The sequence below is a fragment of the Neofelis nebulosa genome, chromosome 18 (genome assembly GCF_028018385.1).
Source record: "Neofelis nebulosa isolate mNeoNeb1 chromosome 18, mNeoNeb1.pri, whole genome shotgun sequence".
In the NCBI taxonomy this organism is placed as follows: domain Eukaryota; kingdom Metazoa; phylum Chordata; class Mammalia; order Carnivora; family Felidae; genus Neofelis; species Neofelis nebulosa.
The window spans coordinates 42740938-42758213 of record NC_080799.1 but is presented as its reverse complement, the minus strand read 5'-3'; the positions used below and the strand labels follow the sequence as shown (position 1 = coordinate 42758213).

General features: G+C 55.1%; 1 protein-coding gene and 1 long non-coding RNA gene across 5 annotated transcripts; one reads left to right on the top strand and one right to left on the bottom strand.

Moving 5' to 3' along the window:
* Positions 1–5338: 5338 nt before the first annotated feature.
* Positions 5339–16161, top strand: ZNF205 (zinc finger protein 205). Of its 4 annotated transcripts, none has more exons than XM_058710175.1 (9): positions 5339–5991; positions 8333–8387; positions 9040–9200; positions 9334–9471; positions 12113–12326; positions 12624–12715; positions 13088–13208; positions 14723–14818; positions 15071–16161. In XM_058710175.1, the coding sequence occupies exons 3-9, from the start codon at positions 9144–9146 to the stop codon at positions 16135–16137; spliced, it is 1785 nt and encodes a 594-aa protein (XP_058566158.1). In that variant the 5' UTR covers positions 5339–5991; positions 8333–8387; positions 9040–9143; the 3' UTR covers positions 16138–16161. The 4 variants fall into 4 exon arrangements, with proteins under 4 accessions (XP_058566158.1, XP_058566161.1, XP_058566160.1 ...); XM_058710178.1 differs by lacking the exon at positions 9040–9200 and adding an exon at positions 11713–11821 and having other exon boundaries at positions 5340–5991; XM_058710177.1 differs by lacking the exon at positions 9040–9200 and having other exon boundaries at positions 5341–5991.
* On the bottom strand, positions 9197–14723 carry LOC131500745 (uncharacterized). The gene is made up of 2 exons (XR_009256439.1): positions 14616–14723; positions 9197–13637 (listed from the first exon to the last, which is right to left on the bottom strand). It is a non-coding gene; the product is annotated as an uncharacterized LOC131500745 (long non-coding RNA).
* Positions 16162–17276: the final 1115 nt, after the last annotated feature.

The following is a 17276-nucleotide window of genomic DNA, read 5'->3' as shown; positions in this document are numbered from 1 at the left end:
CGAACTCACAAACTGGGTCGGGAGCAGGGTCGGTGGGGGGCGGGCAGGGAGATCATGACCTGAGCTGAAGTCGGATGCTTAACTGACTGAGCCACCCAGGCACCCCTCATTTACATTTTTTTTTAGGTTCATTTATTTATTTTGATAGCTGACTCGAGCAGGGGAGGGGCAGAGAGAGAGGGAGAGAGAGCATCCCAAGAAGGCTTTGCACTGTCAGCACAGAGCCCAGTGTGGTCTCGAACCCGGGAACTGCGAGATCATGACGTGAGTGGAAATCAAGAGACAGATGCTCAACCGACTGAGCCACCCAGGTGACTCAGGGCACCCAGGTGCCCTGATTTTATTTTTTAATTTTTTAATGCTTATTTACATTGAGTCGGGGAGGGGCAGAAAGGGAGGAGGACAGAGGCTCTGAAGCAGGCTGTGTGCTGACAGGAGTGAGCCCAATGTGGGGCTTGAACTCATGAACCATGAGATCACGACCTGAGCCGAAGTTGGATATTCAGCCAACTGAGCCACCCAGGTGCCCCTATTTATAATTTTGTTTTTAAGTAATCTCCACACCCACTCTGGGGCTTGAACTCACAACCTCAAGATCAAGAGCTGCATGTTCCACTGACTGAGCCAGCCAGGCACCCATTTTCCCATTTTTTGTTTTTTGGTTTTTTTTTTATTTTAAAGAAAAATTTCAGGTGTAACATACAGAAATGTACCCAAACCAAAAATGTAGAGTGTCATGAGTTTGCATCAGATGAAAACAGCCCTCGAATTCCAGCCCTCCTGGCCACTTCCCTCCCCCATAATCATCATCTTGACTTCCCACCACAGCAGGTTTGTCTGGTCTGGTTTTGAACTTCATGTAAATGAAGTCACGCAATAAGAAGTTTTTTCTTTTAAGATTTTATTTTTCAGCAATTTCTACACCCAACACGTGGCTCGAACTCACAACCTTCAGATCAAGAGTCGCATTGACCCTACAACATTGTCTCTACCAACTGAGCCAGCCAGGTGCCCCAAGGAATTCTTCATCTGGACTTACTCCACAGTGGGAGACTCAATCCATGTTTTTGCTTTTTCCCTGAATGGTATTTCCTGGTGCATTATTTGTTCATCCTACTGTGGCTAGACAGTTGGTGGGTTTTGGTTTGGAGTTACATGTAGTAGTTCTTACATGTCTCTGGTGACCATAAATGTGAGTTACTGCTGGGTTCTACCCAGGAGTGAATCGCTATGTCACAGCATATGTTGATTTCAGCTTTAGAATATTCTGCCACTTCTAGAGAGCCTGTACGGTTTCCCCTCCCACCATCTATAGATTCGTCTTGTGTATTTCTTGCTCTGGTGCTAGGACCAGCCATTTTTCCAAGGGCCCTGATTCTTATCATTAGCTGATTTTTTCCCCCTACATTATAAAGCATTCACAAGCAATCCCTATCAGAATAACACCAGCATGCTTCACAGAGCTAGAACAAATAATCCTAAAATTTTATGGAACCAGAAAGGACCCCAAATAGCCAAAGCAATCCTGAAAAGGAAAACCAAAGCTGGAGGCTTCACAATTCCGGACTTCAAACTGTATGACAAAACTGTAATCATCAAGACAGTATAGTAGTGGCACAAACACAGACACACAGAACAATGGAACAGAATAGAGAACCCAGAAATGGACCCACAAACGTATAGCCAACTCGTCTTTGACAAAGCAGACAGAATATCCAATGGAATAAAGAAAGTCTCTTCAGCAAATGGTGTCGGGATAACTGGACAGCAACATGCAGAAGAATGAACCTGGACCACTTCCTTACACCATACACAAAAATAAATTCAAAATGGATGAAAGACCTAAACATAAGACAGGAAGCCATCAAAATCTTAGAGGAGAAAACAGGCAACAATCTCTTTGACCTCGGCTGCAGCAACTTCTTACTCAACACGTCTCCGGAGGCAAGGGAAACAAAAGCAAAAGTGAACCATTGGGACCTCATCAAGATAAAAAAGCTTCTGCACAGTGAAGGAAACAATCAGCAAAACTCAAAGGCAACCGACAGAATGGGAGACGATACTTGCCAACGACATATCAGATAAAGGGTTAGTATCCAAAATCTGTAAAGAAATTATCCAACTCAATACCCCAAAAAACAAATAATCCAGTGAAGAAATGGGCAAAAGACATGAATAGACACTTTTCCAAAGAAGACATCCAGATGGCCAAGAGACACGAAAAAATGCTCAACATCGCTCATCATCTGGGAAATACAAATCAAAACCATAATGAGATTCCACGTCACACCTGTCAGATGGCTAAAATGAATAACTTAGGCAACAACAGATGTTGGCGAGGATGCGGAGACAGAGGATCTCTTTTGCATTGCTGGTGGGAATGCAAACTGGTGCAGCCACCCTGAAAAACAGTATGGAGGCTCCTCAAAAAATGAAAAATAGAACTACCCTATGACCCAGCAATTGTACTACTACGTATTTATCCAAAGGATACAGGAGTGCTTATTCGAAGGAGTACATGGACCCCAATGTTTATAGCAGCACTATCGACAATAGCCAAAGTATGGAAAGAGCCCAAATGTCCATGGACTGATGAATGGATAAAGAAGATGTGGTGTATATGTCCAAAGGAATATTACTCGGCAATCAAAAAGAATGAAATCTTGCCATTGGCAACAATATGGATGGAGCTAGAGTATCTTATGCTAAGCGAAATGAGTCAGAGAAAGACAAATACGTGATTTCACTCATAGGTGGAATTTAAGATACAAAACAGAAGAACATAAGGGAAGGGAAGCAAAAATAAGATAAAAACAGAGGGACATAAAGCATAAGAGGCTCTTAAATACAGAGAGCAAACTGAGGGTTGCTGGCGGGGTGTTGGGTGGGGTGATGGGCTGGATGGGTGAGGGGCATTAAGGAGGACACGTGTTGGGATAAGAACTGGGTGTTACATGTAAGTGATGAATCACTGAAGTCTGTTCCTGAAATCATTATTACACTCTATGTTCACTAAGTTGGATTTGAAATTTAAATAAATAAAACAAAGTATTCACAAAAATTGAATTTTTAAAAGGATGAGATAAAGTAAAAACAAATGGAAGCTCTACATTTTATTCGTACAAAGTGAAGTAAAAAGAATGCAAAAGATTCTGAGCAGGGACCACGTGGCACGCAGAGGAGGGAGTCTGAGGGCTGGGAAGTGACGGAGGGAGACTGCCATAGGACGAAGGGCTGTAAATACCAGCAGAAAAGGCCATCGAGGGTGGGTGCTTGGGTGCCATTGTCATTTGCTCCTGTGAGGGACCTCCGCTAAGGGTCCTGTGATGCTGAGCTGGGCAGAATGCCTCCTGAGTGCCCCTGTCCCTACCTGCTTCAGTGTCCTAGGGTTGCATGAGTGAATGTAACCGGAAGACCTTGGGGGTGGGGGGACACTTTAGGTATAAGATGGCAGAAGGTGGCAGCTGCAGCAGCAAAGGGTGTTTTAGGATGATGACACGCCCTGGCTTCCTAAAAACACACCAATCTCTAGTGAAAAAGTAACTTAATTTACTCTAATTTCCACCCCAAAGGGCCCGCTGGAGTAAGTCTTGAGCTATTGATTGAGCCCAGTTTCACGAGAGTGTCCCCTCCCTGCGTGTAGTGTGAGCTGTCTTTAGCTTCTAGGTAGAGAATGTTCTGGAAGTTGGGATGTGGGTGCTTGGGGAATATATCCAGCCTATCCTTTTTCTTTTCTTTTTTCTTTTCTTTTCTTTTTTTTTTCTTTCTTTCTTTCTTTCTTTTTTTTTTTTTTTTTTGAGAGACAGAGTGCAAATAGGGGAGGGACACAGAGAGAGGGAGACACAGAATCCTAAGCAGGCTCTAGGCTGTGAGCTGTCCGCACAGAGACCGCCGCGGGGCTTGAACCCACGAATGGTGAGATCATGACCTGAGCCAAAGTCAGATGCTTAACCCACTGAGCCACCTAGATGCCCCCAGCCTAGCTTATTAAGTTTCGTGGTGGTCGGAGGGAGGTTCTGGCCTGGAGTCCACAGCTTGCCAGGCTGAGGCTGAAGGTGCTCGTCTTGACAATCATGGAAAGAAGGTCTTGGTCATGTCACCCAGTAAGGAGTCTTTTTGCCTTTTCTGGGGCTTGCCCAGGGCAGGAAAAGGCCGTTTCTGCTGCCTGTGATGGGCAGGCTGTTGGGTCAGCCATACAACAGAATATGCCATAGCTACAGTCCAGCAAGGCATTGCTTGAGATTTCCAGAACTCAGCACATAGCCCCTCCCTTTAAACCGGCTCTGAGAGACTTGACCAAACTCTAGAATGGCTTCTAGCAGCACACGGCTAGCATGACCCCAGTCCATGAAAACATCTGCCTGAGAAAGCTCAGTGCCGCGGGGAGAATTCGGTGTTTGTTCCAGCCAACACCTGATGAGAGGCCCCTGACCTCCCTTTCTTAAGAGCATTTCCTAAAAAGGGCTTCAGACTCGTGTCTCTTACATCCCAGAAGCATCTGTCCTGGGCCTGAGAGCCTTTCCTTTGGAATGTTCTCGTCAGGAAGGACATGGCCTCTGTCTCCCTTCTTCCAGGGAGGATAGACTCCCGACTTCCATACCTGCCAGCGGACACGCCTGGCCTAGTCACACCCACGCTGGCCTGCTCTTTGTGATCGTTCACTTCTCTGACTCTAGTGAGCCCTGTTCTCCCCCTCCCTCGGTCTCCCTTGGAAACCCCGGTCACCTCTGCACAAGTCGGAGGGAGCTCAGCTCTTTTCCCTGCTGTCAGCAGTTACCGAATGAAATCTGCTTCCCCTGCTTTGATGAATGGTTGTTTGGTGCTAATGCGCTGCGTGTTTTCTTTGTGTTTTTATATTTAATGAGCTATGTGTCACACAGAGGGAGCGGGTCAGCAGCAAGGGCCTGCGCGCAGACAGCCTCAGTTTCCCCACAGGGGACGCCGTATGTGTCCCGCCCCGCAGTGTGTGTCCACCCTGCGGTCCTCACCCGCGCCGGCTGTCCCCACGCACGGTGCCCAGAGGCGGGCGCCGCCAGAGAGCCGGGAAACCGGAAGTTGGGATGGGGCAGCCGGACGGGAAATGCGGGCACACCGGCCAGGGGCAGGCGGCACCAGGGTGACCCTCCCCCCATCGGCAGGCCTGTCCCTCGGGGGCGCGGACGGGAGCGCGCGGGTAAGGCGACGGGGCGGAGCCCTGGGGAGCAGGATGGGCGGAGCCACCGGGAACCAGCCAATCAAAGGTGTGTCCCGTGGGCGCGTGGGCGGGGCGGCGTCGTTGCCTCGGCGACGGGCTCCCGGCGTCAGTGTTCCGCAGACTGCGGGGCTCCTGGGCCTCCAGCTGGTTGGGACGTGTGCCTGTGAGGCCGCCTCGCGTCCAGGGACGGGGTCACGGGCGTGTCGCCGCCCCTCCGGGGGTGAGAGGGCTGCTGGCCGCGTGAGCGCCCACGCCCTGCTCTTAGTGGCCCTGGGGGTTCTTCGTTATTTTCTTTTTTAAAATATTTTTACTCCTGGGGCCCCACCTATCTGCTTTCCTTTTCTTCTTATTCAATGGTTAACATTTGCTGTGTTGTTTACTCGATGATTCCTGTTTTTCTTGGCCTTTCTCACGTTCCTTAATCCCCCCCCGCCCCCATCTTCTCTCCTTCCTAAGGCTTGATCTCGCCATTACCCTGTCTCCAGCCTGGCTTATCAGCCTTAATTAGTACAAGCTTTTTTTTTTTTTTTTTTTTTCCTTTAACGAAACGTTTTTCTTCTTACTTCAGATGATTTCTTTTTCTAGTTTTTATTATTCTGAGTGCTTTTGTAAGACCTGAGTCAGTTCTCAGGCCAATCTCTGAAGGTCGATCACGATTTATTTGCTGAAGGTGACCTCTTCATAAGCTCAGTGAAGCCGCCAGACATTGGAGTTGGCCTTCCTTGAGTGTTCTCCCTGTCTGAAGCTCAGATAAGCACTTCCATCCATGGTAGTTATCCTTGTGACAGGCTTCTGAGGTGAGTACATCTCTAGACTGGTGCCCTGTGGGCTGGACAGCAGGTGTTTTCTGCTGGGGTTGTACAGAGTTCTTAAATTTTTTATTTTAATCATGAACATTTAAAAGTTGGGACATTTTGGGGCGCCTGGGTGGCTCAGTCGGTTAGGCGTCCGACTTCGGCTCAGGTCACGATCTCGCAGTCCGTGAGTTCGAGCCCCGCGTCGGGCTCTGTGCTGACAGCTCAGAGCCTGGAGCCTGCTTCAGATTCTGTGTCTCCCTCTCTCTCTGACCTTCCCCCGTTCATGCTCTGTCTCTCTCTGTCTCAAAAGTAAATAAACGTTAAAAAGAAAATTAAAAAAAAAAAGTTGGGACATTTCACACAGAAATCTAATTCTTTTTCGGCTTCTCTTAAAAAGTCTTTAAGCTTTGGCAATACTGAGCCCCCAACTGCCCCCTTTGAATACAACATGACTTCTTGAGGCTCTGAGTGCCATCTTACATCCAAGCCACTCGTCATATGCTGTGCTGCCTGCTTGCTGGAGGCGTTTAGAGTTTTGATCTCTGCTTTGCTTATTGACTCACCTTTCCGTGGTGCTTTTCTGAAGTCTTTTAGGGACTTCAATTCCCACACAGCAAATATGACATTTGCTTCCCCCTAGACCTGCTCAGTCCTAGAGCCTAGACTGTGGAAGCGTTTCCTCCCCCGTTCAAGAAGGGGCTAATGTCTGTCATATAGTAGGTGCTCAATGAATATTTTCCGAACCGTTAAATAAATGTTGAGACTTCATTTGGTCCGGTTTAGGTGATCCCGTGGTAGGATCCAAACCGCTCGGCTTCCCCAGAGTCCTTGAAGTGGCCCCTTTTGTCTGGTAGAGAAACATTTGCCCAAGAGTCAAGACGTATCCACATTTTTGGGACTCAGTGCACTCTTGGAACTGCCACTGACATGGCCTCAGGAGTGAATTCCCTTACTCCGGATGCTTGTCATGCTCCTTGTTGATGGAGAAACACTCACAGAATGAATAGTTCATCTTTTCCACAGCCCCCTGTCACTTTCCAGTTTATAGCTCGCTGGCTTGAAAATAGTAATTTTTTTAAGTTTATTTATTTTTGAGAGAGCGAGAATGCATGTTTGTGCGAGAAGGGGAGGGTCAGAAAGAGAGGGAGAGGGAATCCCAAGCAGGCTCCGCTCTGACAGCAGATAGCCCAGCGCGGGGCTCTATCTCACAAACTAAACTGCGAGATCATGACCTGAGCCGAAGTTGGACGCTTAGCCGACTGGGGCACCCAGGTGCCCCTGGCTTGAAAATACTCCTGACTTTTGCTACAGCTGCGTACATCCCTCTTTACCTTGAAGATTAAGATGCCTGGAAATAATGACCAGAGACAAACCCCAGGGGTAACATTTTTTGTTCATCAGAGTGACAGTAGAATAGATCAGAGTCCTAAAACACATTTAACTCCACAAGCAGGGTTGCAAATTCACAATGCTGCGGAGGCAAGTGTAGATGAAATGCAGCCACATGAGAGCAGGCCCTGAAGGTGGGAAATAGGAGTCCAGGGTTGCCCAATGATCTGCTTGTTTTCAAGAAAATCGGTTTTATGAGAACTCTACTCATTTTTAAATGTCAGAAACAAAGTTTTAAGGAAATGAACCCCCTGCGAGCCCACAGCACGCCTATAGGCTGGTACAGGGGCCAGATGTGCCTGGTACTGGATGAAAGGATGCGTCTCAGAGGACTCTGATGGCCGCAGGCCACGGGCATGGAAATGTTTCCTGGAATCTGACCCCAGAGCTGGCCCCACTCCTTTCCTCTGACCCATGTGCCCTGCTCAGAGGAGAGATGGGTTCTTCACCCTAGAAAGCGAAGTGCAGTCTCTGTCCTCCATTTTGGGAGGCTTAGTTCTCAGGTCCAAATGGAAAACAAAGACTAAGTGGTGGGGTATGCAGTCCGGGCCCCTGTCGATGTAGCTGGGTCAGACCCTTTTACCCCTGCTCTCCCTGGCCTTGAGAGGGAGCTGGGGGAGAGCAGATCTAGAAAAATCAGATTGGTCCCACATCTTTTCAAGCTGTGGGGCATGGGGTGGGGGGTGGTGGAGAGGAGAGTTCCTGGGCCTATTTCCTAAGTTTGCTCTGAGGGAGAGAGAACTCCGTGCCAGTCTTGGGGAGAGCCCAGACGACCTGCTCACCAGCCTGGGCACCTTACGTGAAATCCAGGACCATGAGAGACCATAAGACCTTCAGAGGCCCTGTGTGTTGTGAAGGACCATCGTGCCCCTCTACCAGAAAAGTGCACTCACTCCTGTGAGGACAGCTGCAGTGCCTTCTTTGAAACGTCAAATATCTGGTCCTTCCACAGAATTTGTTTTCCCATCTCCGCATCCTGCTCTACTGGTAGCACAAGAACGTACCAGGTAAAGCGATCGTCAGCTGGCAGTGCAGATCTAGGACTCAGGTTCCTGCCTAGAGCAGGTGCAGCCCAGCTCCGGACCCCAGCCCCGGAACGCTCGAAGCTGGGAACCCTGTAGGGCTGCAGCTGCGTGGGGAACGGGATATGGGAGGGACTTCCTGTTGTCCCTAATCCCAGTCTCCACCCGGCTCCCCGGCCCGGTGTAGGCTGTGGAGTCTCCCTTCCCGGGGGAGGGGGCCCCCAGCGCCCGAGGTGCCCCCTCCGCCTCCACTTCGGTGAGAGGGGTGCTGGGGAGGGCGCCTGGATCCCGAGATCCACACGGGTGGCCAGCTGGCGGGAGGGGACGGGGTCAAAGGTGAAAGGCTTCAGGCTGGTGGGGAGAGAAGGGGGCCCGGACCCAGGTTCGGGAAGGGGAAGGACGTGGGCCATCCAGGCCTGTGAACAGGATGGACTCTTGTCCCCGTCGGGTGGTTACCGCTGCAGGGAGGGCTGCTGAGACCGGGCAGCTCAATTTCTGGACCCCAGGCGGCGGAGTCAGGCTGAGCACAGGCTGTGTGTGCCCTGCGTCTGGGAGACAGTGGGGCCCAGATTCCTCAGCTGAGCCGGCTGTGCTGGATGGGGTCACACCCAGCGCCTGTTTTGTACGGTCTCTGCAGACCTTTCGGCTCCTGATGACAGGAGATCCAGATGCCGAGTCAGCTCTGGCTTTCCCTAACTGGTTGCTCTGAGATGCAGAGTTCTGGCTTCAGCGACAAAGGGGATGATACAAAACAGCATTCTGTCAAGTGAGGGACCAAACAACACCAGAGAGAATGACGTCACCGGAGGGCATCTGGGGAGGCTTTATTTCTGATTGGGACCAAGCGTGGCTCTGGGCTTGCGTGGGGATTTCCAGGGTGCTTTGGAGGTGTCCAGGAGACGATGGCTGACTTACATTTCTGCTCTGGTAGGCTCCTGGCCAGAAGCTGGAGGGGGCTTGGCCAATAAGAAGGAGAAACGACGGAGTTGTGCTTTCTACCTCTGAGATAGAAATGTCCGCAGACAGCAGAGCCGCCCAGGCTACCCAGGACAAGGAGAGAGCCCGAGAGGTATGGACGGGGCGCTGGGCGAGGGATGCATGCCCTGGAAGGGATTGGAGCGGGAGGGGGTTTTCAAGGTAGGGTGTCTACGCCAGTGGAAGACTTAGACTCACTGGGGCGGATGGGGGTGATGGGAGGAGTTGGTGCTATGACCGGAAAGTTCTTGCACTGGGAATTGACAGCCAGAGAGCTGCTCGGCTCTGCCTGCTGAGTTCAGGAGTCTGTCGGCCAAAGGCTACATGAAATAGCGGGGATCCTGCGTGGGGGTCCTACTGGTGAGGTTGTGCCCAGCGCACGTGGGGGAGCCTCGGTTTACCCTCTGCTCCCTCCTGCCTAGCACCCCATCTCCTCTCTCCCTGGGTCTGAGCTCCTTGTCTCCTTCCTGTACCTGTTGCCCATGTGTGTAATTACACCCTCCGGGAGGACCTGGGCCCCTGAGCTTGGAATCAAAGGAATATGAGTCAGCTGCAGCCAGGTGTGTGACCTTGGGCAAGTCCCCTGGCTTCTGGGAACCAGGTGTGTCGTCTATAAAATGTATACCCTGTGCCTGCCTGCTGCTGCCACCTGTCTCATCCAGATCGCTATTGTCACATATGCAATAACAACACCCACAGCAACCAGAACCTAGATCAGAGAAACAGATCGCCTCAACGAGCAGGTGTAAGGACAAGCACAAATCAAGAGCAGATCTCCCTCAGCTCACCATGGGTTTACATCCTGATAAACCCGCTGTAAGCTGAAAATATTAAGTGGAAAATGCATTTAGTACATGCTCTACTGAGCATCAGAGCCTAATCTCACCTGCCTTAAACGTGCTCAGAACACTCAGAGCAGCCTACGTTGGGTAAAACCACCTAACATAAAGCCGACCTCGTAATTTAGTGCTGAGTATCTCACGTGATGTACTGAACACCGTGCTGAAGGAGGAAGACAGAATGGCCACCAGTTTGTGGCCATTTACGCTCGTGACCACGCGGCTGACCGGAAGCCATGTCTCCTGCCGCCTGGCGTCCTGAGCGAGGACCGTGGTACACATCGCTAGCCCAGGGAAGGGCAAATTCAGACTTCGAAGTGTGGTTTCTACCCAACGTGTGCCGCTTCTGTACCACCATAAAGTCGAAAGCTTGTTAAGTTGAGCCATTGAGAGTCAGGGACCATCGGCGTTACGTCTCGCACTTTCGTACAGTAGAAGGTACAAAGACGTGTCAACACTGCGTGCTTTCGCTTCCACGATGCCTTTGTAACACCCAGTGGGCTTCGCACGCCCCTGACATTCTCTCCTGCTGGATTCTGTCAACTCGCACAGTACAGTTATAGTAATTATTTCTGGCACCGCTCTGTGTTTATCCAGAATGTTCCAGAGCAGGCAGCTCTTTCTCACAGGGGATCTGTGCGTGAGGCAGAGTAGCTGAGTTTTGGAGGCTGCCCGGCTCGTGTGGCTCCCAGGCCCTCCAACTCCTGGCCTGAGGGTCTTCCCTTTGGGGCTCTGACATACACAGACGTGGGGGCGGTGTGGAGAGAGAAGTCTGAGTTCTCAGCAGAAGCCTGGCCAGTCCCTGTGCTGTGGGTGATGATGAGGCCTCACGAGAAGCCTCCCAATGCAAAGGAAGTGACTTTCCCAAAGCTCTTGAGGTTTGTGGGAAGGCGGTGCCCACTCAGGGTTGAGCGGCGAGCGAGGGGCTGGTCTGGATCAAGCCCCGGTTGCCTGACCTTCCCACCCGAGGTTGATGTGAAGAAGGGACGAGTTAGGAGGACCCTGGAGAACCCTGGACGAGTTGCGGTGGGTGGTGCTGCAGGGGTGAGCCGGGAGGAGGTCTCCTTCTGTCAGATGAAGGTGGGCACAGGCCTCGGCACAGTTAGAGGTACCCTTGGACTTGTTTCTCCAAACTAAAAAACCTCCAACTTCCGTGACCGAATTGAGTCAGGCTGGAAATGGCCCAGGGCTACATGATACCTCCCTGTCATATTCAGGAAATGGTGGCCCTGGGGCTGACTTGTGAATCAGATACACCTGGAGTTCAAGTGCTGGCTGAGAATTCACAGGCTCTGTAATCTTGGGTCATGGTCGATCTCTGAGCCTGGGTGTGTTCGTTTCCTATGTCTGTGTAACAAACTGGGTGGCATAAAACAACTAGAATTCATTCTAAGGACACTGGTCGTTGGATCTAGGGCCCAGTCTAAATGCAGAATGATTTCATCTCAAGATCCTTTACTGATTACATCAGCAGAGACCTTTTTTTTCCAAATAAGGTCACATTGTGAGGTTCCAAGCAGACGGGAAATTTGGGGGACACCATTCAGCCCACCGCACTTGGTGTCCTCTAACATGAAAGAGGAACCGTCCACACTGCTGTGGGAGGTACGAGGCTGGAACGGGGAGGAGACACCTGCTCTGTGGGCACCTGGCCAGCCCGCCCCTGGCCCGGCCTCGAGCCTCCCTTCCTTCCCGTGCTGTCCCGGCCTTGTGGGGGCGAACCAGGCACGTGCGGGGCCCCAGGGCCGGGAGAAGGAAGCAAGGCCAGCAGTGAGTTAGTTGCATTCGGGTGTGTTTGGCCACCTGGGTGTCGGCCGCTGCCAGGCCCCTCGGGTGTGGGGCTCGGCTGCGTCTCCCATTCTCTGCCCAGGTGCTGACGGGGGCTGTCATTCCTAGGTTCCAGGTCATGGGCATCCTCGTCAAGAAATGCTCTCTGAGTCAGAGGAGACGGTGCCTTTGGGAGCTGCTCAGGAGTCTCCCCACATCAAGACGGAGCCGGAAGAGCCACAGCCTGAGGGGGCATCGCAGGGGGCCGGGGCCCGAGGAGAGCAGGGCTGGGTGTCCCTAAGCCAGGGCTCTAAGGACAAAGCTCTTTTCCTGCCCGGAGGAGGTGAGGAAAGGGATGGAGAGGGGCGCGGAGAGGGGCCCCTTCTCGGTGGCAGCTGTGGGGAGAGGTGGAGTCTGGTGCAGAGGCGGGGAGGGCACGAGCTCTCCTGCCACGGAGAGGCCTGCGCGTGTGCGCACCTGCCCCCGACACGCCTCTCCCGCACAGCCTCGGAGCCTCTGACTGCACAGAGGCTACTGACCCTCTTCCTGGGTCAGGTCGGGGTGCAGTTTGAGGCAGCGGGGGGGTGTCCCTGGTAGGCGGGGCGAGGCAGCCGCCCTGAGCACCTCTGTCCTCTCTCAGCCCTCCCCTCCCCCCAGATCCCTGTGCTCTCTCGTGAGGGGAGGACCAGAGACCGGCAGATGGCTGCGGCGCTCCTCACCGCCTGGTCCCAGGTGAGTGTCCCCGTCCAAGTCCAGGGCTGGAGGAACAGCAGAGGGATGTGGAGGAACCACATCGTCCCCTGGATGCGAGCGCCAGCCCGGGGGGTGGGGGCTGCAGGGGAGCGTGCGTGGAGACCCCGAGCTTCGGCTGCGGCGCCCGAAAGGGACGCTTGTTTCTGTCTCCCGGGTTGTACACAGCCTCCTCGTTCTTGCCCCCGCGAAGCCACCCTCGGGCGGCGGCTGTCCTGCTTCACCAGCAGACGCGAGGGCGGGGCTCACTCGGGGCAGCCGGTCGGGAGCCGGGTCGCCTTCCTCTTGGAGCCACGGTGCCCCTCCGGGGGGTCCTGGCGTGTCCTGGAGAGTGGGCGTTTTGTGTTGTTGCAGATGCCGGTGACCTTCGAGGACGTGGCCCTGTACCTCTCCCGGGAGGAGTGGGGGCGGCTGGACCACGCGCAGCAGAACTTCTACAGGGACGTCCTGCAGAAGAGGAACGGGCTGTCCTTGGGTAAGGGCTGGGTCGTGCCCGAGGTGGGGCCCTCCCACCCTTACCTCCTCCTCCCCTTCCAGGGCGCGAAGTCCTTCTCGCCGCTCCTCTGGACCGCGCCGTTCCACGGCACCTTCCTGGTGAAGGATGTGCGCTCCAGCTGTGCTGACTGACGTGGTAGCCACGAGCCCCCGGGCCAGATGTGGCCGCTCAGCACGAGAACTGTGGCTGGAGCCACTTTTTATTTATTAATTTCACTTTAATCAGCGCACACTTGAATTGAGGTAGCCTCATCTGGCTAGCGGCTCCGGGGGGCGGGGGGCAGGACTGACCTGGGGGTTCTGCTCCTGGCTCTTCGGAAGGGCTCGCTCCGCTCCAGCTTCCTGCCCCTCCGAGCCCCGTGTGAGAGGTGTCTGCGCGGACACCGGTGTCTGGGCTCCGCATCGGGAGCTGCTGGCCGGGGGGTGGGGCGGGCCACGGTCAGCTCCTCTCTCCAGGCCCCCAGACCCCTTGCTGTCTCACATCCACCCGAGGGGCCTGTCCTCTTGGAGAGGACATTTTTCTCACGGTAAGTAAAGTCCCAGCACTTTTTTCAGACTCTGGTTTTCTTGGCAGAATTCTACGAGGTCGGATGGAAAACTCAGAGCACCCGTTCATTGACTGTCATTCATTCATTCATCCAGTCTGTCTGTCTGTCAGTACACGTCAGTTGCACACTGGCTAGTCCAGTGGAGCTGGGGGCTTGGGAATCCCCCCTTGACTCTGACGGTGGGCCTCCGGGTCTGGGCAGCTCAGTCCTTTAATTATCTCAGGCTTGCTCTCCACCCACTGTTAACCATGCCCGGGGCACAGACCGGCAGGTCCAGGCAAGTCCTGGGAGATCACAGGGAACCCAGCACCCATTTGCAGCCCATGGCAAGCCTCACGGATGCCCTACCCACTGGTTGGTCCATCGCATTCCTCCCCCGGTGCAGGGCTGGGGTCAGGGCGTGGAGGCTGGGCTCCTCCACTCTCTTACTGACTTGACCAGAATCCCCAGGCTCACGCCCCAGGAGACTTGGCCAGTTCGCCTTTGGTCCCTGACTTCTGGGTGGTCACCACAGACAGCCTCCTCGCCCAGGCCCTCCCACTTGGCTTCCTGTCCCCCACCGCCCCTCCCCCGGGAGCCCTTTCTGCTCACGGTCTGGGAAGGTGCAGGAGCGGGAAACATTGCTGGGCCGCTGCTGGGGGCCTGTGTGCCATAAGGGGGTCATGGGCAGCTGGCCTCACGCACCCCCTCTCCCGTTACTCCTGGCGCTCGTTCAGGGATACTAGATGGGGCCCAGCTCAGCCCTGAGAGGAGCGTGTCTGGCACTTACCCCAGAACCTGCTTCCTAGAGACGGGTGGACACCTGACCCCAAGTGATGTTTGAACTCGCTTAGTTTTACCCCGCGTGTGCAGAGCTGTGTCCTTGGCAGGTGAGGGTGGGGAGGGGGTGTCCCCTGCTGTGCCACCTGGTGACTGAGCGCAGCATCTCTTGTCTCTTTTTGGCCAGGGTTTCCCTTCAGCAGACCTTTCTGGGCCTCCCAAGGACAGGGCAAGGGTGAGGCCTCGGGCTCCTGCCGGCAGATGGGAGATGAGGAGAAGACAGGTGCGTGCAGGGGTGGCAGGTGGGCGGGGCGGTGGGGTCACTGCTGTCACTCCCAGGCGCCCCTCGTCAGCCCGGACTCTCCGTTTCCCCTGGGGTTCAGGCACACGGCCCTTCCAGGGGAGGGCCTTCAGCTCCCCGTCTTCTCCAGGGGGTGGCTTTTAGTTCCAGGATCCCTGCTCTTACCTCCATCTCCAGAGTCCCCCTGGGTCCCTCACCAAAGTCTCTCTCTTGCCGGAAACCCTCTTTCTCCAGGAGCCATTGAGGTGGGGAAGGAGGAGCCGGCCCCATCCCCGGCAGCCCTCCGGGAGGCGAAGTCCTTCCGAAGCAGGGTGGGGAGAGCGCAGGGGAACGGCCTGCCGCGCGGGCAGCAGGTGGCCAGCGGCCAGAGCTCAGGGGCAGCCAGAGACGATGCGCAGCCGGGCCCCCCAGACGAGAGGCCGGCGAAACCGGCCCCTCCCGATGCCAGCCTGGCGAAAGCCCCGGAGGGCCGCCTCCCAGAGAAACCCAGAGAGGGGCGGACGGCCACCCCCGAGGGCAGCGAGGAGGGCCTGGCCCCCGACGGGGACGCGGGCAAGAAGACGTACACGTGCGAGCAGTGCGGCAAGGGCTTCAGCTGGCACTCGCACCTGGTGACACACCGGCGCACGCACACGGGCGAGAAGCCCTACGCCTGCACGGACTGCGGCAAGCGCTTCGGCCGCAGCTCGCACCTCATCCAGCACCAGATCATCCACACGGGCGAGAAGCCCTACACCTGCCCGTCCTGCTGGAAGAGCTTCAGCCACCACTCGACGCTCATCCAGCACCAGCGCATCCACACAGGCGAGAAGCCCTACGTGTGCGACCGCTGCGCCAAGCGCTTCACCCGCCGCTCGGACCTGGTCACCCACCAGGGCACGCACACGGGCGCCAAGCCCCACAAGTGCCCCATCTGCGGCAAGTGCTTCACGCAGAGCTCGGCCCTGGTCACCCACCAGCGCACGCACACCGGGGTCAAGCCCTACCCGTGCCCCGAGTGCGGCAAGTGCTTCAGCCAGCGCTCCAACCTCATCGCGCACAACCGCACGCACACGGGCGAGAAGCCCTACCACTGCCTCGACTGCGGCAAGAGCTTCAGCCACAGCTCGCACCTCACCGCCCACCAGCGCACCCACCGCGGCGTCCGGCCCTACTCCTGCCCGCTCTGTGGCAAGAGCTTCAGCCGCCGCTCCAACCTGCACCGGCACGAGAAGATCCACACCACGGGGCCCAAGGCCCTGGCCGTGCTGATGCTGGGGGCGGCGGGGGCCCTGGCGGCACCCCCGCAGGCTCCCACTTAGGAGGCGGGGGGGTGGGGGGTGGGGGGTGGGTGGCCGTGGGGGAGACGCGGGGGCTGCGTGAGAGGGGGTGTGGGCAGGGAGAGGGAGGTGCTGGCATGGGGGCGGGGCATGACCGTGGGGAGGAGCTGGGGCGAGGCGCAGGCACGCTAGCTGCGAATTAAAGGCCTTGGAGTTCCAGCCACCGCCTATGCTCTGTCTCATGGGGGCCCCGGTGGTGACGCCGACTCCCCGGGCTCCCGGGTCAGCCACGTTGGCGCCAACGTGGCTGAGGCGTCCCTGAAATCCTGGTTGTGGGGCTTGGGTACTCCCGTCCCCAGCCTTGACCTGGCTTGGGGCCATTCCAAAGCATCAGGACCCTAAGTCTACAAGCAAAGGCTTCTGGGCACAGAAACCTGAAGCCCACCAGCCACTTCTGAGACCGGGGGTCCCCCTGCCAGGGCGGTCTGCTCCTGCTGCCATCACTCTTGTCCCAGGCACATTGACTGCCGAGCCCTGGACCCTCCCGACCCTCCCCCGGCTCTTCTCTTTGGGAGCTGGAGCAGGGCTGAGCCACCATGGAAACTCCTGTTCCTTGTCTGGTGCTCTGTCTCCTGTCTCAGGCACTGGAAGCCTGTTTTGTGATTGAACATTTTCCATCTGCTTCCACTGGGTCCCAGCCGCAATCCAGTGAGGATTCCTCCCTTAACAGGGACCACTGGCCCTCCTGGTGCCTTCAAAGGCTGCCGCCAGCTCCCTCTGCTACTTTTCACCTCCTTGGCCTCTTCGTACATGTCTTTTATAATTTGCCCTATCTGCCTCTGCCTTGGTCTTCTACTCTTGGCCTTCTGGTTTTTGACCTCTGTAGCTTCTATTTCCCATTCTTTATTTTTTCTTTTTCCCCCCTGGGGAGGAATGGGCTCAGCCGCTTATTATCCAAGATTTGCAGCTCGGCTCCCAAGATAACATTCACTTCTGTCATCAACTGACCTTGAGGACATCTGCTTCAGGGAGGCTGTTGAGGCTCCACCTGCTTCCATGGATCAAGCTCTAGGGGAGCTTGGACAGGAGACTGGACTGAGAATAGTAATAGCTGCCAGTTAAGCGGCTGCCTGCCAGGTGTGAGACCAAGTGCCGTCTATATGTCGCTTCTACGCTCCATA